The 25,297-nt window shown below is 41.5% G+C and overlaps 1 protein-coding gene across 1 annotated transcript in view; it reads left to right on the forward strand.

The window, feature by feature from the left end:
- PKHD1 (PKHD1 ciliary IPT domain containing fibrocystin/polyductin) overlaps positions 1–25,297 on the forward strand; it is a 269,755-nt gene that overhangs the window by 136,932 nt on the left and 107,526 nt on the right. Inside the window, exons 45-48 of the mRNA XM_086744158.1 lie at positions 1,742–1,877; positions 3,599–3,845; positions 13,749–13,926; positions 14,428–14,623. Coding sequence (XP_086600284.1) covers positions 1,742–1,877; positions 3,599–3,845; positions 13,749–13,926; positions 14,428–14,623 — 757 coding nt within the window. The remainder of the gene's footprint in view (positions 1–1,741; positions 1,878–3,598; positions 3,846–13,748; positions 13,927–14,427; positions 14,624–25,297) is intronic.

Below are 25,297 nucleotides of genomic sequence, written 5' to 3' on the forward strand. Positions count from 1 at the left end.
TTTTCTTCAGAAGCTCGCAAAAAGAAATCTAGGTAGTGGGTCTATTGGAAGTTGGTAGCTCAGATCTAACCCTGCCCTCACAGTCCAACCTTGCAGTATCCCTATGATACAATGAATTTCTCTTGGACACCAAAGGGTGGATGTCTTTGTTTTTGCTTTGCAGGATCCATGGAAGAACTCCGATGTACTTGTTAAGAGATTTAGAGGCGCTCAGCTGTGCCTTGTTTCTTGCAGTACCTCAGGGGGGTGATTATCTTTGATTATCTCATGATAAGAGCCTCCTTGTCATAATTTACATCTTAATTTATGTAATTCTCCCTTTAATAATGATGTCTCTTTAATATCAATTAAAACTTTATGACATTAATTTAATGAGAACCTTGGATATTCCTCTCTGCTAGCCCTTCCAGTTTTTGAAAGAAGTTCTTTAAAATAAGATTGTTTTCTGGAAATATTGGGGCATCTAAAACCTGGGGCTTTGATCAATTAAAATGTTATTGGCAGGGCTAAATCCGGGGCCTGTAAACGCCAAAGGAAAGACTTTTGTTAGTGTCCTAGACATTCAGCAAGCCTCTTCCATGCTTTCATAAAGCAACCCATGTGGAGCCATTTGAAGAAAAGCATTTCTTCTGGAAAAAGTAGAAGGTCTGAAGCAGGTGACACACACTAGGGAGCAATCATCGTCTCACACCCTTCTTCTATTTGCTAGGAAGTGATAAACTATTTATAAAAGTCCATTTTGTTCTAAATTTTCAATTAAAGAGGATATTTTCACAGTGGGTAGATTTCTTGACTGATTCTCTGCTATGGCTTTTGATAGTTGTTCTACAAAAGTGCTTATTGGCCTCAGAAACAGCATCACACATTCCTGCCCACCATTTCCCCTCCAGGCTACCCACTGGCTCTGAGTACATCCTTTGTCCCAGCCTGTCTCCAAGACAAACCAGCAGAGAGATGTACACCTCCCCTGTGTCATGGCCCTCAGCCACCACAAAGTCTAGTTTGTCCATGGTGTTTCCTATTTGCTTTTGGATTTTGCTCTTTCTTTTCACTTCTTGTTGCTTTGATGGACCCTGAAGTTAACTAGAGCTTTGCAGAGAGCCTAGCTTAAATGCTTCCCCCAATCCTCAATCACACAAAAGGGCTTTGGATCTCAGCAGTCAGGTTTTTCTTAGAATATAAATTAGAATGTTTATCTTTGTAGAGTAGGGAAATTTCTTGCTTGCTGGACAAGACAAGGTAAAGTAAAAGGGACCATATACAAATCTGCTCACTCTGTTTTCCAGGTGGATTCATTCCAGGCCAGGTTGGACGGGTCTGTGAGCAACCTGATCTGGTTGGAGATGTCCCTGCTCCTTGCAGGGGGATCGGACTAGAGACCTTTAAAGGGCCCTTCTATGACTCTATGATTCTTTCTTCCTAGGGAATGTGCAATTTTATTTCCTTTCAAATGTCCAACTTTAACTGGTATGCAATGGCCTGGACAAAACAAACAAGGCAATCACTGCCTTGAATGTAATACTATCACATCGTGATATAGTGATGGTGAATAAAACAAATGTTACTGGTCAGAGTTTGCAAAGCAATACCTCACATCTGTCTTTCAAACGGCGTACGTGGCCTCAAAACCATGAGCCTGAGTGCAATCACGTCGTTGTGTCTCCGCTGCTACATCCTAGACTCAGACGTGGGGATTCACATGGTGATATATCTCCTAGCGCTCTTTGTTTCTTCATTGCAGGATAGGACCTGTATGCCAGCAGGACTAAAAACTCCCAAAAGATACCAGCTCTTCATCTCCAACACAGCTTTCAGGAACTTTGATGCGAACACTTGCACAGCAATCAGGACTTGTTCTGGCTGTTACCAAGGGCAGGGTAAGTCTGATTCACTCTAATTTAGCAGATTTTCCACAGTCCCTGTCTTCTTTCCATTTCAGATTCAGATATTTAAAAGTTCATATCTTCCACAGACAACCATTGGTAGATATTTCAGCTGAATCCTTCAAAAAGCATCGTATAACCATGAAGAGTAGTGGCCCCAGTTTTACTTCTGTAATCTTGTCACTATGTTTGCTATAGGTGAACTATCAAAAGCTAGGTTTTGAGGTATTTGCATACCTGCTTTCCTTAGATTTCACTGCACTCGTTTTCAAAAGCGTGGTGCTCTGTGTTTCACTTCCCCAACTGGGACACAAGGATAACAGCTCTTCCCCATTCTCAGAGAGGTGGGGCATAAGACAATGATATGTAGACACAAGATAAGCACTATACATGATGTGCAGCTCAGACAAACTGACAAAATCCCTGAGCTGGGATTGCAGTGATATTACGCATAAAAACCTGTACTCAACAATACTCACTCTCTTCAGTGTATGCATTTTGCTGACACTGCTGGCGGGCTGAGCCAGACCCATTAGCTGCTCTACTCTGCATGGACTGAGATTGCAGGTTCTCTCTAATCTCCCCTAGAAACAGCTTCATCACTTAGTTGAAGCCACATACCGCACATATTTTTAAGACAAATGTAGCCTTATTTTCCCACTGATTTCATTTTCTCAGTTGAAGGGGATTTTTATACACTAACTTGTTACTGCTTCTTCATTTTATGAGGTAAAATTTCAAGAGCGATGATCTTTCTAATAGCTATGACACAACCTCGCATAATTTCACCAAGCTCTTACCTCAGGCCAGCCTAAACCTGAGGTGAATTTGCCTAAGATAACGTGTAAACTAGGCATCCTTTTGAGCTTTGAAGAGGTACCCAAAGGCTCTTTGAAGAACGTTCCAACTGCAATTACCTGTTAAATATATTTAGATAGAAACCTATACTGCCCTACAATAACATAACAGAGAAAAAGACTTCAGGAAGTGAGATCAAAGGACAGGAGGAATAGTAAAATCTGACTCAGAGAGGCTACGACTGGCAATATGATAGTCAAATAGTAACCAAATGTGGTGCATGAATGCTTATGCCAAAGTTGACTTGTTATGGTCCATGGGGGCACTGATTTTCTGACACTTCTGGAAATATTAATGTGTTCAAAAACTGCATGTGCTTTAGCCTGCATTAATATTCCTTCTTTTTGTAGCTATCTATGATACAACAGTGAAAAGATCCTCCAGCCACACTTTTCAGATAAGGCTTTATTGCGCCAGGTGCTGTACATGCGCACACAAGTGTATTTAAATACATGCATAAAGAGTTCATATCTCTGAAGAATTTATCTTATAAACAAGGCAAAAAAGATCTATAAGAATCACTGTTTTGGGGACTGTAATTTTTGATGATGTGACTTGTGAAGAAGTGTTTGGACTTACTGAGGAGATGCTGGTAGGACCAGGAGCAGCACCTGGATCAGAGGAGTTCCTAACCACAAGTCCTCTTACAGCAGAGTGCTGGACAGGTGGGACCTGGCCAGAGTATGGCAATGGCAATTCCTACAAACATTTTTTTTTTCCCTGAATCTCCCCCTCTTTCTGACTCAGTAAAAATTTTTCCAAAGCAAAAATGAAGTGGAGCTAGTCTCTTTTTCTCCAGAGATGTCTTCAGGCCTTTTGCTTGTCACTGTTTCTGAAACACTACTCATTCCCTTCAGGTGGATTTACAGTGAGAGCTGAACGTCTGACCTTCATCAACTCTCCCTTCCAAGTGTCCTTCCCCTTTCCTCACTCTGCCATCATCGAGGATCTCGACGGCTCTATCACGGGACAGAAAGGAAGTCATCTCCTCCCTTCCACAGATATCATTGCAGTATCTTGCACAGCCACTACCAACTTCAGTCAAGCTTCTGGTGGCAGTGTTTGTGATGAGGACCTTGTTTTCCACCGTATGTCTCTTCATTTGTAAGTAACCATTCCACATCTGAAAAATCAGCATGGATGTTGCTTATTATGTTTTATGTTGAGAGAGCTTCTGGATCTGAATACAGTCCCAGGACTCTTGTCTCTCTGCTGGGTCCTAAGCTTTGTTGAAAGCCTGAGCACTGCCATACATTAGTCCATGTCGCTGTCCACATGGTCTCTGGCACTGTTTTTTCTGGCTACTTGCTGGAAAGATTTGGTGGGTGAGCCAGAAAGTCAATATGAGTGAAATCAAATTGGGTTGGAGACATATAAACTTGGATATTGTCCTGAAGAACATGTGTGGTCACCATGTAGACACTGTCAACCTGTGTCCTTGATTTGATTACCTGTGGAGAGAAGTCTAGTGCCACCTAAAATGCTCTGTGATATTTCCCTTGGCCTATCACTTCATAGCAGAAGGGCAAGAATCTCCTGGAGACACTGTGTCAGATCCAAGATCTCACACCAAAGTTTTTGATAGCTTGGGATGTTTCAAGCAGTGCTAGATGCCTCTGTTCCTTTGATCTCTCTCTTAGGGTCTGGTCAGCTGAACTGCCCTTTGGGCTTTTACTGACCGTACTTACTATGGTGCTTGTGACTCTAATTGTCCCCCAATGCATATTTAAATATCAGTAGGCATTTAGATGTCTAAATTCTAAACTGAATGATGATTTTCACAGCATGATTTTGGCCCAGGACAGCTACCCTACGGCCAAGCAATTTGTGTGTACAGTTTAGAAGTCAACACAACCCAAGGAACCGCTTCGAGCAGGGCAGTTTATACGTCACCACTGTTTTGGAGTTTGATCGTATGGGTACGGCCAGGCCATGCCAGCTACCCTCAAGGCCAGAGGGCAGGCCACAGCTCCAGCTAGCTTATCAGAAGAGATGTAGCCACAGGTCTGTGTCTGAGAGCTGACACACTTTATGAAGGGATGAGATACATTTTTGCTGGAGAAGATCTACCTATCTGTGCGGTTATGACCATGTCTTATGATGTAGGGTACACATGCTCCTTCTCAGTATCTCTTCCCACTCCCAGTAAATCACATTTACTGCAAATTTGTAACAGAATGCCATTTTAATTTTTTTTTTTTTAATTTCTAGAGGGATAGAATATGATTTTGCAGAGTTCAGCCTCCTACTATCACTGCCTTATATCTCACCTTTGTAATAACCCAGTCCTGGGGTACAGTCAGTCTTTCCCATCAATTTTGATGGTCATATGGCTCCCAAACGCTGTTCCAGCTCAATTCTGTTGCTGCACGTGCTTCCCAATCTGAACTTGTTCCTGTGTTTGAGCAGGAAGATAAATATTGCCAAGCGAAATACTGCCACCACTTCTGTTAGCCAGGAAGGACACTTACGAAGTCCTGGTGTAAAAAGAAAGGGAGTGGAAGATGCTTTTAGTGATCTAAAGACTACTCCTGCTTTCCTTCCCATGCTTATCTTCCCTTCCCAGTATCCTGCTCAACATTTCACTTTTTGAAGGACAAGCCTGAACCATTACTCATATTTTTGCTGTTTCATGTTAGTAGTACATAGGCAGGAATCCTGAAGTTCTCTGTCAGAGGACTATTAACAATTCACGTCTGTCTTATATTCATGTTTTAGAAGAAGGATGAAAAAAAAAACCCTTCCCATACAAGAAAAAAAATAATCACATGTTCTATTGACAGCGAAAAATTATAAAACTTTGAGCTACATGCAGGCTTTGCGTGTGATTACTGTTTCTCATAATGAAAACAAAAGTCTGCAATAAATTAGGAGCTGGGGATCATTCTGATTTATCAAAAAGGGTATTGAGACAAAATACAACTGTGCTAGATGTCTTTCTGGACCAGATGACCATGAGGTCTTAGGCAAAACATTTCCCTTTCTAACCTGTGTTTGCTTTGATTATATAGACTACAAGCTCTTCAGATTGATGATGGTGGATAGACCTTCTCACAACTTTTCCTGTGGTAGGATTCGAATTCTTTTGGTTAATAATTCATGACAGCAAGTGTATTCAATGCACCTTGTTCCTCTTTACACCAATAGGTGGTTAAGGAGCAAGTGAAAATGGAAGTTCATCTGCAGCATTGCTGTTGAAATCTGGAAAACTTTGTCTTCCTAGTAAATTGCTTAAGAGTTTTAGATCAGTCATATCAACAACCAGGCACTTCTCAATCTACTTTTATTTCAAGCAAGTCATCTTTACTTCCTTTCTTTATTATTCATCTGCATGACTTGTGAGTCAACTTACATCAGAAACGCTTGGCAGTCTGAGTAGCCAAGTCTCTCCTCTTGAGTAACCTGAGACACCAAGAGCATCTTTTTGTACTACTTCCAGATCTTCTCTCCTGAGTAGCTCCTACCAGGAAATCACCTTCATGTTAAGTTGAAATGCTGTCAGCCTGCAGCCAAGCAGAGCAGACAACAGCCTGCATTCAAAGCGGTGAGTCAGGGAGGATTTTTGAAGACCAGCGCTTCACAATGGACCTGGTAGAGGAACAGGATGGTGAATGAAAGGAGCTGGAGGGGGTGAAGAGTGAAAGTCAATTAGTAAAATATCCACAGAATGACCAGAGAATGAGGGAGTGGGCAGAGAGGAAGAAAGGGTGAATTTTATCTGGATGTATTTGAAGAGTGTTTGCAATTAAAAAGGGCTAGTTTAGGATTAATACAGGAAAACGTGATTAGGAACAATTGAGGTTGAACAGAGAGAATAAAGATAGGTGGGTGACAGGAAAAACTTCCCAAAAGTGCAGTCTATTGTATTAATCTAATCTCAGTAAAAAGATGAAAGTACTTTTGCTTGGCTTTCTTTAGTTTCTGATGAGAAAAGAATTAAAAATTGCTCTGGAAGAAATGTTTCTGTTGTGCTTTACCAGGCCTTGGAGTATGCGACCTGTCAGATCTGCAACTTAGCAGCTGTATTTACCACTGGTGATAGACTCTGTAGTCAGTAAACCAGAGGGGTTATGGAAACTAGAGGTGAAAAACAGATTGCAAGCCTCTGAGCCCAAGCCTTAAGCACTGAACTCACATTTGCTGATCATCAGATGAAGTGATGGACAAGAGCATCCCAATTTTGTCGTGAAGTCACTCTGTACAAGGAGAATGTTTCAGGCCATAGCAGTAAAACAGTCTCATCTCCTGTGCTCAGTAGCTCTCTCTTGGTCTAGAGTGGTACATTCTGTGGGCTTCTCAATAAGAGTGAGGGGCTTGAGATAGTGCGTTTTTGCTTCTCTTGAGTTTCAGGAATGGACTCCAGCTCCAAAAATCTTAAAGGCTGAGGCAAGTAATGGATTTTGAGAGGGGAGTCCTAGTATGGCAACCTCTATCCCAGCAACCTCAGTCTCGTTCCCTGACCCTGAGGGCAACTGGCAAAGCTTGGCCATGTTAATAACCTGCTTAGCCTCCAAAACATCAGGGAAGTTCCATCAGCACTACCTTTTAGGAAAGATCCCTGCCTGGGAACTGTCCTGGATAGGGCTTGTTGGTGCAAGCTAAAAGCATGTCTGGGACTATTTTAACTACTTAAGTTACAATGTGGGCAACTGAATACAAGTGACTGACTCTATCTTTGTGCTGTTTAATTTACCAGAATGCACGTAGTGTATTGGCACTTTTTTGCTCCTAAAACATGTGTTTGAGGAAAAAAAATAAGGTTTTTGTTAGAGAAAAACACTAGAAGACTTTTTTTTTTAAAAAAAAAAAAAGAGAACAAATATCTTGAGCATTTCTTGACTCTCTCTTCTGAACAGCTTCACCCAACAACTTCCAGGACAATGAGGATCCATTTCCAAGCTTGCATTGCTGTAAAAAAGCCTTCTTCATGAAGTCCAGTTGAAAGTTAAACTAATGTGTCACTTAAGCACCCTTTAAAGAGGGTTTTTATGTCTTTTAAAAATGTAATTGAAGCTTATAAAAGTCTTTATAAATTTATATGTGAGAAAGTTATTGAGTAGTCTGAAGAACAGCTTATGCCATGGCACAGCACAGCATGGCTGCAGGCTAGATACGTCTGCTCCAAATGCCACCGCTACCCATATTATCATGAAAATACGAGTCTCTATTAATATTAAAACAAATTTTCATTAAAAATTTGTCATAACATGATTAAGTGACTTTAAAAGTTTCTTCACGTTATGCATAATTTTTACAAGGGGAGACCATTAGAATAATCAGCAGCCAGGCAGCACCTTGCGGCAAAGGGGACTCCAAACACTTTGCGGCTTCGCGCACCAGGAGGAAGTTTGCCTCTCGTTCCCTTTCATTTTGCTTTCCTCATCTCAGTGTGGAAACGTGGGACTTTCTCAGCACCCGTCTTGTAGTTCAAGCCTTTTATTGCTTCCCTCTTCTTAGTCTGCTGCAGAGGAAAAGATTAACTTTCTTCTTTATAGCCTTAATTCTTAAATCTGGTCTAATATCTTCTCCTGTAGTGCATGCATTCAGTTGCTGCAAACGCATCCGCTGCTGATGGGTTAGTGTGAAAAGAATAGCATACCCCCTACCTCTGTGTCTTTGAGTCTTGAAGAGAGTTCAAATGGTTACTCTACTTTCGCTTTTCCTTTGATATTTACTTACTGTGGTGCCTTCAGATGAACACCCACCTGCTGTGAAACACCCTTACAAGCACACTTCTTTTCTCAATGTGTGCATGCTCAGTTGCCTTCTGGTCGTGTCTCCTCCCTGTATACATAACTGTATTCACACACAGGGCAGCTTACACACTCACTTGGCCTCGTAACCCAGCCCTCTTAGGGCTCCTGTGGCGTAACGTGGAAGGCAAACATTAAATCATTGGTTGTTGACTGTTAAGTTAGCCAACACATCAGCTAAACTTCAGAGGTTCAACTCCTACTGCGCTATATTTCGGGCATCTGGGCCACCCCACCCAAGCAACCAAGAGAAATTTGGTTGCCAGTGTAGGACCCCATTCCATTAACCCTGCAGCCTGGGGTATTGGCAGCAAAGCCAAATCTTGCACAGGTTTATGAGTGTACAAGAGAAGATGTTTCCTCAAGCCTACTCATGCAGCTTGGCTGTTGTCTGGGACCTTAGAGAAGCCTTCCAGTACCTAAAGGGGGGCTACAAGACAACTGAGGAGGGACTTTTGACAAGGACATGTAGTGATAGGACAAGGGGTCATAGCTTTAAAATGAAAGAGGGTAGATTTAGATTAGACATAAGGAAGAAATTTACTGTGAGGGTGGTGAGGCACGGGAACAGGTTGCCCAGAAAAGTTGTGGATGTCCCTGTCCCATCTCTGGAAATGTTCGAGGCCAGGTTGGATGGGGCTTTAAGCAACCTCATCTTATGGAAGGTGTCCCTGCCCAGGGCAGGGGGGTTGGAACTAGATGATCTTTAAGGTACCTTCCAATCCAAACCGTTCTATAATTCTATGATGATTCTATGTTTCTGGATGCAAGAAGATATATTTAGCACTGAGGCAGCATTTGCTAGCCCTATGCTTTCTTTGCTGGCAAGGAAAAGGCTGGCAAGCCTGTTGGTTGCTTCTTGTGGGCTGAATAGATCCAAACGAGGTATACCAATTGGGACTCACTGTCGTAGTCAATGAACTATCAATCCTAAGATTGTAATTATTGGTAAAGGACTGCAAGTAGGCAATGGAGGTGCGGTAAAACCATGTCCAAAGTACCAGTGTACAGATTTTCAGATCCATTTTGGATGCTTCAGAGCTCTGACATGGGATAAGTGGAGGGAAAAAATGGTCCTCCACAGGTCTTTACTACGTTTACACTGCAGAGGTGTTTGAGCTGCTTGCTTACCAGCCACTTTCCAGCTCAGAATTCCTATATAATTTTAATTTTCCTTAAAATACCAGCTTGCAATCTACAGGAGCTGGGGAACTGATTTAACAACAGAGATGAGTTAGGAAGCCAGGGGTAGCAAACTCAAAAACTACCTTAGCTTATCAGTCACAACCCTCTTGGCACCTGGGAGATCATCTCAATTCTTATTTTACTACAAATTGAGAAGACCTATCCCATAATGGCTATTCAGAATCAGGGACAAAGATCTAGTTATTTCTGAAAAGTCCCCTGCACACAAGAACTTGCTGATGGTAAGGGTTCATAATATAAGGCAGATTTGAATAATGTCATTGGTCTCTTAACAAAGATACACACATTTACTGACAACAGCTGAAAATTCTTAAATCTTGGCAATTAAAATAAAATGAACTGGTTCTGGGCCCAGCATCAAACCTGTAAAATGTTTGTATGGTCGTAATTCGGAATTATCCTTCATTTGAACAGCAAAGAATTGAACTGTTGATATAAACATTTGGTGTCCCATTTGAAGTTCAATGCCATATTGTTTCCTGTTTTGCAGAGGGCTAATCGTAATGGCTTATTACACAAATATATCAAACAGAAAGCACTTAGAGCTAAACACAGCGTCTGCCGTCATACACGCAGATATGGACCCTTAGGATAAGTAAGTTAATGGTAAACATAAACAGGAGAGTTAATATTTGTTCTACTTGATGTTGTTGATCAGTTTAACAAATCCTTTGTGGCCCATCTATGTTGAGCAGTTCTGCACAATGCACTTGAGCTAAATTACATAACAGTTTATACAATCGCAATCGGTAAATTGTTGCTCAGACTGTGAAGTCCAATCCAGTAATCCTGCAATATTTCTAAAGCAAATTGCTTCCTAATTGAAACCTACTTCAATATAAAAATACAACCTTTTCAATGAGTCATCCTTTTTTTTTCTTTCCCCTTACAGTTTGTGAAGGCTTCCAGCAGTTTAAAGTGAGGGTTAATTTTGCATTAAGACCATTGCCTCCTAGTTTCTTTCGAATAAAGCTAAGGGAAGTTCAGGGGAAGGCTCTTTCCTCTGATAATGAAGCTTTCCGTGTTAATGACGCGTGCAGGCTCCCTCGGATCCTCTGAATTAGAAATACTTGTGTGTGAGCCCTACTCTGCTTCATTAACATTAAGGAGAGGTAGATTGGTGGCTATTTAGGGCACAGTGAAATCACTGGCTATTTAGGGCAAATGGAAACGGTGCTAATTGTGGCTGGTAATTCCATTAGTAGGGTACTTCCATTTTGGTGTCTGTTTGGCATGTAGGTGAGAAAAACAAGCACGCTGACATCATTTCAAGGGGAATGGAGTCTCAGGCTCATTGTTGCCTTGTACCAGTTAACTTCTGCACTGAGCTGCAACGTTTTCCAGGTTCCCCAAATTTCTGTTTTGGTGTGCTGGCACTCTATCCAGAGCAGGGCATGTGTTTGTGAGTGGCAACACCTTGACCAAGGTGTGTAAAAGGCAAGGACACAGCACTCCAGGTCAAGGAAATCCCAGATACTTCAGGCCATAAGGTGTCTCCAGCTCCCCTTCCTTCCTGGGTCGTGAACAAACTTCCAAGTGAAGGTCCTCAGAAAGGTTTTCTGGCATTAAAAAATTGTGGCTTTAAATAAAAATTCTTCAGTGAAGGCTTCCTATCTCTCTATCCCAAAGACCGAGAACAATTAACTGAAAAAGAAAATTGTCAGTGTCTGAAGCAATCAAAAATCTACCACAGCTTTGAAGTCTAGGGGGCAAGGACTTGTCTGTTATAAGTAGGCATACAGGGAGAAATGTATTTCACTTAGCTGTAGCCATCTGGAAGTCAGTTGTCTAGCTTAAGATAGTTATCTGGAGTGTCTTTATAACTTCACGTCAAGAATGGTGTCCAACACAGTGGGAAGCACACTAGCCAAGGAATCTACATGGTTATTGTGGAATTGCCACCTAACTTTCTAACACATCATTCAGGTGACTTATATCCCCCGCATATCCCAGCATGATTGCCCCTTCCAGGCTTTCTTATCTGTCTTTAAAACTTCTTGGAAGTACTGGGGAGAAGTCCCTGAGAAAAGTGGTTCAAGTTGTCTCATCAGACTTCTCCAGCGACGAAGAATAAAAAGAGTAAAGAGCAAAACCATGTGGATCGTGTTGCACAGAGGATGGGTCTGAGTCTCCGTCGCTTGCTGTGGTGTTGTGCACCTTTGTAATAAGGCAATTCTTAATGTGCAGGAGAGTTTAACGTTGCACCACATTACGTGTGGTGTGCCACGGCTGCTAGAAATGTTTTCCTGAATACCTGTGCAGGTGCTGATAACTGTGGCAATAATGTGCTCGTCATTTACTTGCTTAATTAGCAGCCTAATATCCTGGTCCAGTTAATGCCTATAAGAGGAGGTTTATTAGTAGTACGAAAGCTGTTTAAACTTATAAACTCCTTCCAGTCGGTTTCATTGGTTTGCCAATATCTTCTGGTTGAGTGATTCTTTGCTGATTCACACTTCTGTTTGCTATTGCTGTTTCTCAGCTGAACGTTTCTGAGTAATCAGAAAGTCTTTGCCAAAGTGACAGCCATCAGAATAACAACAAAAAAAAAAAACCAACCCAGATTTGATTTTAAAAGAGAAAAAAAAAAAAACCTGCAGGCAACCTTCCTCCAAGATGACTGCTATTGTAATTGTTGCCTCCAAAGCAACAAGGGGAAAAACAATCAAAAATTGCAAATACAAACAGGCAAATTGCAGGACGACATGAGTTTTAGCACTGTCTCGTCTTGGGTAAGTAAGCCGCATGCAGTCTGGAGGAATGAGTAATATTCTGAGATGTCTGGTTGTAGGCTAATACTCCAGTATTTAGAAATGTCATTTTAGATATGTTTAAAAGAGGAGGTTTTTTAAGCTTAGTGTCAGCTCAAATGCCAAAACTGACTAAGTGGACTAAAGGTGAAACCGCCAACTTGCCTTGATCCTACAGTAGCACTTAATTCATGTATAAATCTGCTGCATTTATCTTTATGGCAGAATCATGACCCCAGGGTACCTTGGCAAGCCAGCAATGCTGAGAGTGAGATCCGCAGTCCCGGGATGTGTATCCTTAGCAATTCCCCATGTACAATGCAAAGAATGGAAAAAGCAGGAAAAAAACTTGTTAGTTACAGTTGTGCAGCTGCAAACCCAATTTTCCTATAAGCATGCCTAGTGCTGACAGGGCCAGGAGTGGGAGATGCTGGTGGTGATGAGGTAGCCAGAACCAGGACAATCAGTTTAGCATAATTTGAAAAAAAGTCTACGTGCAGGAAAAAAGACAGAGCCTGCCCCTGGAGAGAAAGTCAGGGTGGGTGTTATAACCATCCCAGCTTCACTGTGTTGCTTCCTATTTCAGTAGAGAAAGGTCTCCAGATGCTTTAAATCTAAAGGGTTTATGCCTACTCATGGTATCATTACTACTGTTGATCCATTCAGTAAGTTTTTTTCTCTGACTAGATTGGATGGAAATTAGGAGTGGAAAGTGCTAGTGGAAAAGAGGTTAGAGTTCTCATTTGGATGCTCAGATGAACTGCTGTGCTTTAAAGTTCACTCTGTGAAGGCTTTCATCAGCCTGCAGTAGCTCCAGCTTCATCCTGCACGCTGACCTGGTACAGTGCAGCTTTTTAAATTACGCAGGATTTTTGTACCTTCAGCCTTGGTGAAACTTTTGACCACTCAAATGTGAGTGAGTAATCAGAAAACTCTATCAAACCATTTTGTGAAGATGAAGATCCTAGAAGTTGAAAGTAAGGCGCATGAGTCTGGTGGAGGGGGAAAGAGTCTGAGAGTGTAGGAGTTGGTACCCTGGCTGTTGCTCTATTTTAACACAAGCTTTGTTCCTCTGTGTCTTTATTCCTCCACCCTTTGTGTCTCTTTCTCTCTCTTTTTACAGCACTTCAGGCAGAGTTCATTTCTTAACACGTTTGTAAAGAACTACACAAATGAATTCACATTTTGAGAGAGATCTAGCATATTCTACCGTAATTCAAATAAAAACAGAACTGTAAAGGCTGCAAAATGACAGAGTTCAGTGAAAAAAAATGTGATTATACTTTTTTTTTCTCCAGAAAAGAGGCTCCAGACATTCCCTATAATTTAACTGTGACTGACAGTAGGAACAAGACAACCACAGTCAATTATGTCCCTGATACTTTATCAAACCTGTATGGCTGGATGGCTCTCCTCTTGGATAAAGAGACTTATGCATTGACATTTGACAACCCGTTGGTCAGCAAACAGCTCCAGGTAACTTGGGATTTTTTTATAATTTTGAAATTATATTTCAAAGAGATAATCATGCTTTCATCTTTCTGGCTGAGCAGAGAGAGGAAAAAAGTAAGTGCACTGAGAAAACCTCCATGTATTTATAGGCAGGGCTTAGATACAATGGCCTAGTCCCTGAAGCTCTCAGAAGCAACTTGGTGCAGGAAGATGATTTTGGATGTCTTGGGTAAAAGTTCAGTGTGGTGCTTAGGCATCAACAATAATTATGCCACCTTAAGACAAATCGAAGTATGTTTTACAGGAAACATTATTCCTCTGTACCTTTTAAAGATGATGAGGGGAGTTGATTTTGTCGGCATTCACCATCACCTTCTTCTTAATTTTACATCTCTCTTCCATTTTTCTGATATGTATTTTGCAAAAAGAACATGCTGCCTGTGAGGGGCACCATTCTCTTTATACAGCACTCTGTGGAGCTCTAATCACGCACAGTCATGTTTATTTTGGTTCCTTCTTCCGTAGTATTCAGTGACATTTAGCAACTTCGTGACTGGGAATTACTTGCTGGTAGAACATAAGGATCTTCCTGCTCAACCTGAGGTTGTGGTGACCTGTGGGACAAGGACTGGACAGCCACTCCAATTGCTGCCTTCATATCGTCATCACAGGAGCTGTGACTGGTATCTTGACAGCAGCCTGAGGAAGGTAACCTATTTGGGTAGGTGGAATACGAGGGATGTAACGTACCTTTTTGTTCAAGAATGGTAACAGAGCTGATATCTTTTTAATTTAAACTCCCAAATTGTGTAAGACCTCAGACACAAGGCTATCTTTCGATGTCCTTTCAATAAGTGAAAAATTCTTCAAAAAGATCAATCAAATAGGGAAATATATGCACATTAGGTCCATCTCTATCTGATCTATCCAATGCCTGATCTATCAACAAAAGCAATGTATCATAACTAGTGGGTGATGTGACATCAGTTGAATTTGAATTGGTGTTTTGGAGAGGAAAAAGCATTAAATTCCACTAACGATCTCTGTTGTCAGCTGGTCCCATATCACATGTATCATTAACAAATCATGTGCAGTCTATATAGGCTGAGCCCAGTGAACGCAATAGACTTACTGAGCAAGGGTTTTTCCTGTGATTGCAAACTTTCAAAGCTGTCACAGACCTTTACATTTGAGTATGTTGGCTAATATTTATTTGGATTTACAATACCTTCAGGTTTCATTCATTCTGTTAAATCTGGGACATTTTCTGCAATTCTTGTTCTCAAGCAACTGATTTTATAAGGGTCTAAGTTCTGTATGTTAAAGGCAAGATAATGATTGTTGTCATTATTAATAATAGTAGAACTAGGAATCACAAAAACATTTCAGTGCCTTTCAGAAACATAGATTATCATTTATGATTGTCACAAAGGGAAGATAAAGCATAAAGATGCTGATTTTCACAGTGACAGAAAATTTTGTCACTGATCTAATCTGTTAGTTTTAAAGAATTTCTCTTGATTTGCACTGATGAGATGGCATGCAAATGGCTTTCTCATGTATGATCTGTTTAGGAATGAGCAGCTAAAACAATCAGTGGGACAGTGGAGAGGAAAATACATTTGGAATGAGGGCAGACAATGCACCGAGCTCAGTCTGACAGCAATGAAAATCACTCAGTGTACATTTGAGGAGAAATGGGGAAGCCCATACCTTGACTTCAGTCTGAGGGTCACACTTGCTGCATCCACTTCTGGTCCCATGGCCATGTTCATACAGCTTAACATTTTATCTCCCAAAACAGGCTGGATGCACCCAGGCTTCAAATTAGGAAAGGTCCCTGTGCTGTGCTGACTCCCAAATTGTAGTGGTCACCATTTGGGAGAGCACATCCTGGCCAAAGCTATGCCAGGAACTTGGCCAGCGATATAGCCATGTGGGATATTGGTGTCCAGCTCTTAGTTCCATGTCGTGGCCCTGTTTAGATACAGTATAGGTATAGATCAGCTAGTGTAAATCCAGTTGCTGAGTCTAAGCCTTGCCCAAGATCATGCCAGGTACCTTCTGAAAGAAGAAATACAATTTTATAATTTCAATTTGCTAACAGTGTAAATTTTTTCTTTCAATATAAAAGTCAACTGGGGTTTTTTTTTGGTTGGTTGGTTTTTTTTGATATCCTGAATTGCACTTTCAAACGTAGAGTAGCATGGGAAAGCTCAGAAGATGACACTTACATCTTGACCTATTACTACTTTTGAAAATAGAGGAGATGACTGTCTTAGGAAGACTGGGATGATGTGTTCTGGCTGGCATATGTCACTTTTGCATCATAGGTACTTTCTTATCCTTCTCTTGCCTTCCTTTCATCTTGATTTTTATTATATGAAGAGCTCATTGTTGTTTCTCATTTTAATACAGAGAGAAACAATCATCCAGAGTACACGAGGGGAAATTTATGAAAACACCTAACATGTATAATTCATACTGTGAACATTTTCAGCAAGGAGTTTTATAGCAGTGAGATCAATAATTCAGTGTCGGGTACCTAATATCTAATGCAGTTGGTGAGGTCAAAGTCTGAAACAAAGCAAGAGGATTCCTAGCCCTGGTGTGCCATTTAATTTCTCTCCTAATCTCCGCTGTGCGGGCTGAGAGGGTGAGGATAATTAGCCATCAGAGCAGACTCATGGCATGTGGTGGACTTTCCATCACTCAGGGTCCTTAGATGATGCTTGGCCGTCTTTTCAGAGAAATATGCTCCAGCTCTACGAGAAGCTATTAGAAACCTCATGGGGTGAGATTCACGCTCCGTAGGAGGTCAGAGAAGGCTGCCACAATAGTCCCTTCTGGCCTTAAAAACCCACCCGTCCACACACCGATTCGGAGAAGACAAAGCTTGAAGATCTGGCCTTCAGAACACGTTCCTGCCTAACTCTGCAAACTGTTTTTTTTTATTATTATTTTTTTAATTTACATTTAACTATATGAAATAATTAACCATCTAATTAATCCCGTTTACAAGCTTTGTCGGATTCTTCAGCTGTCAGTCATGCCCAAGCCTGGGGCCGGCGTGGAGTCTCAGCTCCCTCCTTCATCTGACTTGGTCTCCATGGCTACAGGCTGCATCTGCTGACACCCCACTCTCTATTTACTGCTTAATTAAGAATTTCACGCTCAGCCCTTATCTGCTGCTAAGAACAAGAACACACTGTTAAGAAACTCCAAATTTAGGCTGCTGCACAAGGAAAGCCTTTCTTGTCGTCCTGACTGCGTGGAGCCTCTTTAACTACCCTCTTGGCAACTGCGCTGCCACCCTTCAATCAAAAATCATTAAATGGGGCAGAGATAATGAGCATGTAGCATATCAAAAGGAGGATGTTTGCTTGGGCTAAGGAGGAAAAGCTGTAAGGGCCTATAAGCAGCCGCCACTTCAAAGGGAGCAGGGGCTGATAAAGAGTCATTTGTTCCTGTTTGACTTATGTAAAAGGTCTGGTATGTCGGAGTCCCGTCTCGCAGACGCGGGTCCCCCATCTCGGTGCTCGTGTGTCAGCAGTCAGGCAGCTGGGCGCAAACAGCATCAACCCAAGCATATAATCACTTGACTCCCGCTCCGACAATGGGCACTTGTAGGGGGTGGCGGAGGGAGGGCTGGGAGACAATGGGAAGACAATTATTGCAGCTGCTCGGGAGGGCCATAATTCTTCCTGCAGAAAGTACCGGGCTCTTGCGGGGCGGAGGGGAGAGCTCGAGCGTATTAGTCATCCTCCGACTTTTGGAAACACTTCACCACACCGGTGGGGTTTCGGCAGCTGCTGGTGTACTGCCTCTTTCCAATAATTGTACATTCTGGCAGGGGTCAACCTACTTTTGACCCTCTGCTTTTGTGCCCATCAAAAAGCCTTTTAGGGCAAACTGTGGGGAAGTGGCAGGGGTCCATTACACCCAAAATTAACGTCAGTAAATACGTATCAGATGCCAGCTCATTCACAAGCAGGCTTCTGAATTCACACAGCCTTTTGCTCAGGCCCGCATGAGGGGGAAAGGGGGTAGAACGGGGAAGCGGGGGGGAAGACCCCATGACTAAGGAGGTATTGTTATTCAAATGAAACTGGCCAGCAGTTTGCATCGGGCTCAGGCTTTCTCCATGGCTCCTTCCATCCAAAATTGCCCGGCGTCGTGCAAGTGTTTGTTTATCTTTGGGGGAGAAAAAAAGGTCTGTCTAACACAAAAGGCAAGAAAATAAACCGTATGGAGAGGATTAAAGGAGTTAAGTTGCCCTGATGCTTTGCATGCTTGCCGTTTTGTAAATTAGACCTCTGCATGGGACGATGCAGGGGACACTGAATGGAGAAAAAGTATTATAAAGGAGAGTGTTTCTGCTATGTGGGCTACCTATGCATTAATCCTGTTAACAAAGGTACTTACTGCTACCTATATACAAGAAATCCTGTTAAGCAACCCATGAGTCCCTTGAAAATAATCTTTTCAGACAATTTTAAAGGAATTGACATTGAAGGAGAGAAAACCCCATGTCCCTGCTGGATGCTTGGTGAAAGGGAGGTGAGGAAGCTTGGGACATCCTGTCCAGTCATTTCTACATCACAGCGTTGCTCTGAGATTATTCAGTCTTTGTAGCATCATCCTGATTTTCTTTGAGGCACCTCGTGTCTTGAGAGATGCATGTCTCAGAGGTCACTAACGGGTGCTGAAATTGGTACGTGGGTCTCCGAAACACTGATGGGTTGTTTCAGGACAGTGGTCCTAACATGATGTGACCATGCTGAATCAAAAAAAAAAACCCAAAAACTTATTGAAACAAGGGAGGTGGAAAGAAATGTCACACTGGAACATCAGGGATATTTTTAGGAGAAATATCCTGTGTAAATTACAATAACATTATGAGCTTTTTAAGTCAGTTACAAATACGAGCATATGGTGCCACAGCGTGGCGCTGCTCCTTGGTTAAGGTCTCTGGGCAATTCTGGAATTGGCTGAAAAACAGAGAGATGTTGTTTCATCTTTCTTCACTTTTGAAACATTTAAACCATTTTATTTTTGAATTAAATAAAATGTTGACTTGCTCCATCTCCAGATTTCTCTTGCCTTTTTTTCTCAAATTGAAGTGCTTGACACAAATATTATTGAAAACATCACTGGAGGGATTATCAAACTTTTTATTTACCCAAAATACATTTTTTAGTAGACACAACTTGTATGGAGATGGTTCATCCTGCTGACTTTGCTCAAGCTACTCATGTGTGAGTTGTTAAGAGGGCCTGAGGCCCAACCTCATATTACTGCTGTGTCAGAAGCAGTTTTACAGTTTCCACAGTTCTTAAAACAAAAAAAAATTGATTATACTTATTGTCTTTTTAAAATTCCCAAAGAATGATCTCACTTCCATTACACTGCGTGGGTTTCTATAAGTGCTTTGTGTAGGAGACAAAACAAGCCCTTAAGAATGTTTGTTTCTGTTATAAATTGGGACCACAACGGATCATAATCCAATTAAAAATTTTATTAATTATAGCAAGTAGAATATGAGCAAAAACAGCGCTGGACGGCAGGGGAGTCTGCGCTCCGCCAACTGCCGTGCTGAGCAGTTCAAACAGCCCCTTTTTATACATCTTTACTTCCGTGTTCATGAGGTAGTGGAGGCATGCTTCAGTTGTTGTTAGGGGGTCGTTTTCTGCCTCCTGGTGTTTGTTGAGGCCGAAGTAAGAAGTCTTCCCTATATGGGGTTGTTTGCCCTGTTTCTGTCGGTTCCGGGATACCTGGTGGTTATCTTATCTTGTGACTCTGATTCGATTCCCCGACGGGGAGCCGTCTGGTGGTTATCTTATCTTGCACAAGCGGTATCCGGTGGCTGTTTTTAGTTTGCATAGGTGATTTTTGCTGTTTGACCTTTACATTGGGCTTAACATAAATCTTAATAAACAATACCCTAGTCCATGGTTTCTCACAATCCCCCCTTTTTCTTTTTTTTTTATCCTATTATTGTTTATTAGACGCTACTTTCATTCTCGGCACTGCAAGCAAACCTTTTTCCACAATCCAAACATTTATCATAACACTCACAAGGTAATATCTCACAATTACAATAGGCATAGTTCTCACGTGGCATAACGCATTCACAACAATCTTCATCCTCATTAATAGATACACTCTTATATTTTGCCCCAGACCTCGTAGTTAAAATAAGCAATTTAGCTATGTCAAACCGTTCTTTAATAAAATGTAAAATATAGCGTAATATACAAGGCCCAAATATAAGTCCCAAAATCAACATGATAAGCGGTCCTGCTAAAGCGGATAACAAAGTGGTTAGCCAAGGTGAAACATTAAACCAGTTTTCATACCATGACCTGCCCGCCTCACGATCCTTCTTGCGTTGATCTAACCTTTTCCGGAGTTCAGACATGGTGTCCTGGACTACTCCCGTATGGTCAGCAAAAGAACAACATTCTTCATTGAGAGCTACACATAACCCTCCTTCCTTTAAGAACAATAGATCTAATCCTCTTCTATTTTGCAACACTACTTCTGATAAAGACTTTACTGAAGTGGCTAAATTTTGGATAGATTGTTCTATTTTTGCTAAATCCTCATCTACAGCCATCTGCAAACTTTGTAATTCCTGACCTTTTACTAGGGAGGCTATGCCTGTACCTGTTCCAACTCCGCCCGCTATCAGCAGTGTAGCTAGGGTTACCACTGTAATTGGCTCTCGTTTTTGTCTATTCAGGTCTCCTTCAAAGTGGCGTAACACCTCCTCAGAGGTGTGATAGATCAGACGAGGAACAATAATCACCTGTACACAAAACTGAGATTGATTAAACACGTTTAGGGATAGGCAAGGCGTTACTCCGATGTCTGAACAAACCCATTTAGCTCCCAGTGTCGGGATAGCCCATTTGTTATTTTGATTCTTGTGTTTCTCTATATTGGTGTTAGTAACTGTTCGGTTGCACAAAGGCTGATACTTTTCAGGCACTGTACCTATACATTTTCCTTGACCTGTTACTAATTGAATAGTAATTCCTTGCGTATGGTTCCTCTGGTCATTCCATGGGCATTCTCGTGGGTTTGAACCATTAGACCATCGAATCCTTCCTGGTTTTCCAATTGCCTCAAAATATGGTGGTCTAACATTATAACATAACCAGCATTCCTTAGTTAAATTTGGTTTACTTTCATTAAGGGCACGATAAGAGGCTTGCATTAGATTCCATAAGGGATCTTTGGATTCTGACAACTCTAGATCCCTGGATAAAGAGAATTCAGTCACAATGTCATTAGCTGTTTCCGAAAGGGAGTCTGGAGAAGATGTTACAACAACTACGGGTGCAATCTTTTCTTCGGAGAAAGTGGGTGGATTCAGGACCAGGTTTGGTCCTACTGGTAAAGGATCGTGGGGCATCGGTCTCTTCATTATTTGAAAAATTCCTCCTCTGTCTGCACCTGTTTCCCAATATCTAATTCCCCAATATTTCCCTGCCAGCCAAAAGTCCTGAGCAGGATTTTTTATAGTTATATTGATGCCCACACAAGGAATCGGTTTACTCAAGCAATGACCCCACCGGTCTCCGTGTAATTTAGGTCTCTCGCATCCTTCCGGTGACCACTTTATTTCTAGATATTGGTCTCCAGGTGCGAACCACTCAGAGGCCCATGTTTCGCACCCCCAATATGCACAGTAATAATGACCTGGAGAATTACAGTATCCTTTACCAGGGTTTGATGCTGGACATATATAAATTGGTTTACATATATCCGCTTCATCTCTACGATCTTCTTCAGTAATTAGATCATGCAAACTCACATTGAAACTAACTGTGCCCGGTGTAGTTCGTGCTTGGATTGGATTACTTGGATATTTTATGTTTGTTATTGTCCAGTTCATAGGTTCATGAGGGTTTCCATTTGCTTGGGTTATTATCAATAACAAAACTAACGGTATACCAGGAAAAAGGGTGTCTGTCAATTTTGCCAATTTAAGTAAATTTTTACCAGTCCTGGGGAAGTTTGGCCATTGTTGCTTTAGTGTCCCATTATTCTGGTTCTTTTCTCCATAGTTTGTTCCTCCTCTGCCTTGCCCGTCGACTCGGTTGCTTCGAGCCACGGGGTGTACCATCTTCTCGGCAGCAAGGGAATTCTTCAGGAGAACAGCTGCTTCGGGCTTTCTGTCTGTTTACATAGGCTCCCTTCTGCACTTTATAGCCAAGATTTCAGCTATAAAGGGGACTGGTTCGGTGGAGTGGTAACAATAATATTGAGGGTTTATTCCTTTGGCAAAAATTTCCCACCACCCATGGGATTCTTGAATAATTTCTTGTTTAGACTCTAATTGTTTTAATTTCCACTCAGTAAGAGTTCTTTGGATTTTCCAACACTGTGTGCAAACTCCTATTGGAGGGTATCCACATTCACAGTGTGTCCACCATTTATTCTGGCATACCTTACACCTGGAACAAGCAAATGGATCACAATTGCAGTTCAAATTATTACGTCTAATTCGTATATCTAGAGTGCATATATTATTTACATCAGCATATCTTCTATACTTAATATTGTGTGGTTGCATAAGTTTAGCAATTTCCTTCAACACACTTTGTACGCTTCCATATATAATAGATAGAAAAGAAATAATTATAGCAAATATGAACAACAATAAACACTTTATACCAAAAGGTAATGCGGCAAAATAATCAAATAAAGTCTCTATCATTACGTTATCTTCTCAGGGTTATCTTGGTGTCACCTGGAGTACTGATTACTTTCCAGTGGGGTCTCGTCACTGGGCCTTTAATGCGACTGGCATGAGTCCATCCACGCTCAGCAGTCCGGACAGCTGTTTCTGTTGTAAGCAAAACAAGATAAGGTCCCTCCCAATTGGGTTTTAGGGTTTCTTCTTTCCATGTTTTAACCAATACCCAGTCCCCAGGTTTAAGATTATGAATTTTTAAGTCCAACGGTGGTCGTTGTACAATCAGTCCATGTTCCCAAAGCTTGTTACGATGTTCTGCTAATTGCGAAACATATTCATTAATCACATGGTCTCGAATTAAAACATTTGTTTGTGGACTTTCAATTCTATAGGACATTCCATACACCATTTCAAACGCTGATATTCCTACATCTGCTCGGGGTCTGGTTCTGAGAATTAATAGTGCCATGGGTAGGCACTTAATCCATGATAATTTGGTTTCTATCATTAATTTAGTCAAAATAGTTTTGATTTCTCCATTCATCCTTTCAACTTTTCCCGAACTTTGTGGATGCCATGGCGTATGGTATTCCCACTTAATACCCAAGCTTTCTGTTAGATCTCTAACAATTTTTGACACAAAGTGTGTTCCTCTGTCCGAGTCAATTACTTCAGGTACTCCATATCGAGGTATAATGTGTTCAAGTAATACTTTAGTAACTTGGTTAGCAGTTGCCTTGGAGGTAGGAAAAGCCTCAACATAATGTGTTAAATGATCCACCATTACTAATAAATATTTGTAACGCCCTACCCTGGGTAGTTCAGTAAAATCCACTTGTAAGTGTGAAAAAGGTCTGTATGCTGGGGAACGTCCTCCAAGAGGTTTTTGTCTCATGTTGTTTCGATTAACCTTTTGACAGGTCTCGCAGGCTGCCGTGACTGTCTTTGCTATGTTATATACGCCTATACAGGCAAACTGTTGATTGAAATGATCAACTAACGCCTGGGTTCCCCAGTGTGTTTTACTGTGTATTTTTGAAAATATTTCGAGTGCTATGCCCTTCGGCAAGACTTCTCTCCCATCTGGCAATATGTACTTACCATCCTGTTCCTTAGCTCCCATTTGTTCTAGTTTTTCCTTTTCTGCAGATTCAAAACTCAGATTTTTACTAACAGATATTTGTTGCATAGTCAAAATCGTACTATAATTGCCTGCCACTCGTTTTGCTTCTGTATCAGCTGCATTATTTCCCCTAACTTGATAACTTGTTCCTCGTTGGTGTCCCTTTATATGTACAACTGCTATTTTATTCGGCATTTTCAATGCCCCCAGAACTCGTCGAATTAATTCCGGGTGTATCAGTTCTTTTCCCTGTGAGTTAACAAATCCTCTTTCCTCCCATATTTTTCCAAAGGTATGTACCACTCCGAACGCATAGCGTGAGTCTGTATATATAGTTCCATCCTTTTCCTTCAGTGACATTAATGCTTTCCACAATGCATATAGCTCACAGGCTTGAGCCGACCAGCTGGCACTTAGGGGGCCCGATTCTATTGTCTTAAATTCTCCTTTCTCTAACTTAACGATGGCATATCCAGACAATCGTTTACCTTCCACTATTCGTGATGACCCATCTATAAATAGTATTTCCCCACATTGTAGTTCTTCTTCTTCTAAGTCTGGTCTAATGCGTGTCTGTTGTTCAATTGTTTGAAGACAATCATGTACTAACTCAGTATTTTCCCCTGGGTATAAAAATTCTGCAGGGTTAACCGCTCCGATAGTCCTTAGGGATAGTTTTGGAGATTCTATGAGTATTCCCTCATACTTTAGTAGTCGGCTATCTGTAAGCCATTTTTCTGCTTTTTGTTGAAGTACCCCCCTTATATTATGAGGCGCATATAGGACAACTTCTCCATTAAAGGTAATACGATTCGTTTCTTCAAGTAATAAGGCAGCAGCAACAATGATTTGTAAACAACTCGGCCAACCCCTGCTCACAGGGTCCAACAGCTTTGATAAGTATGCCACCGGTTTCTTTTGTCCAGCCCATTCCTGAGTTAATACTCCGAATGCCGTTCCTTCATGTATGTTAACGAATAAATGGAATGGCCGCTTTAAATCTGGGAGGCTTAAAACCGGTGCTTGACTTAGCTCCCTTTTGAGACTGGCAAACTGCTCTTGATCCTGAGGGGCCCACTTGGGTATTTTGTCTTTTGACAGTTGTTCATATAAGAATTTAACTTTAAAGCTGTAGTTCTCTATCCATTGCCTACAATACCCAAATAGCCCTAATGCCTGCCGAATTTGCCTCTTAGTGACAGGCATAGGTAGTTCCAGAATTCCTTTAATGCGCTCTGGATCCAATATCTTCTTGCCGTTAAACAAATAATGCCCCAAATATTTCACTTTTTCCTCCACAAATTGTAACTTTTCTTGTGATACCCGTAGGCCCTTTTGTGCAAGAAAGTTTAGGAGTTGAATGCTTTCTTTTCTTACATCCTCCTTATTATTCCCTGCTATAAGCAGATCATCTACATACTGTAACAGCACGTTTCCCGTTTGTACCTGGTATTCTTTTAAAAGCTCTTCCAGGGCCTGTCCAAACAGATTAGGGGACTCAGTGAACCCTTGGGGAAGCACGGTCCATCTCAATTGCTGTCTACGGCCTGTCTCTATATCTTCCC

This window comes from Chlamydotis macqueenii, chromosome 3 (genome assembly GCF_036417535.1).
Source record: "Chlamydotis macqueenii isolate bChlMac1 chromosome 3, bChlMac1.mat, whole genome shotgun sequence".
Lineage (NCBI taxonomy): Eukaryota > Metazoa > Chordata > Aves > Otidiformes > Otididae > Chlamydotis > Chlamydotis macqueenii.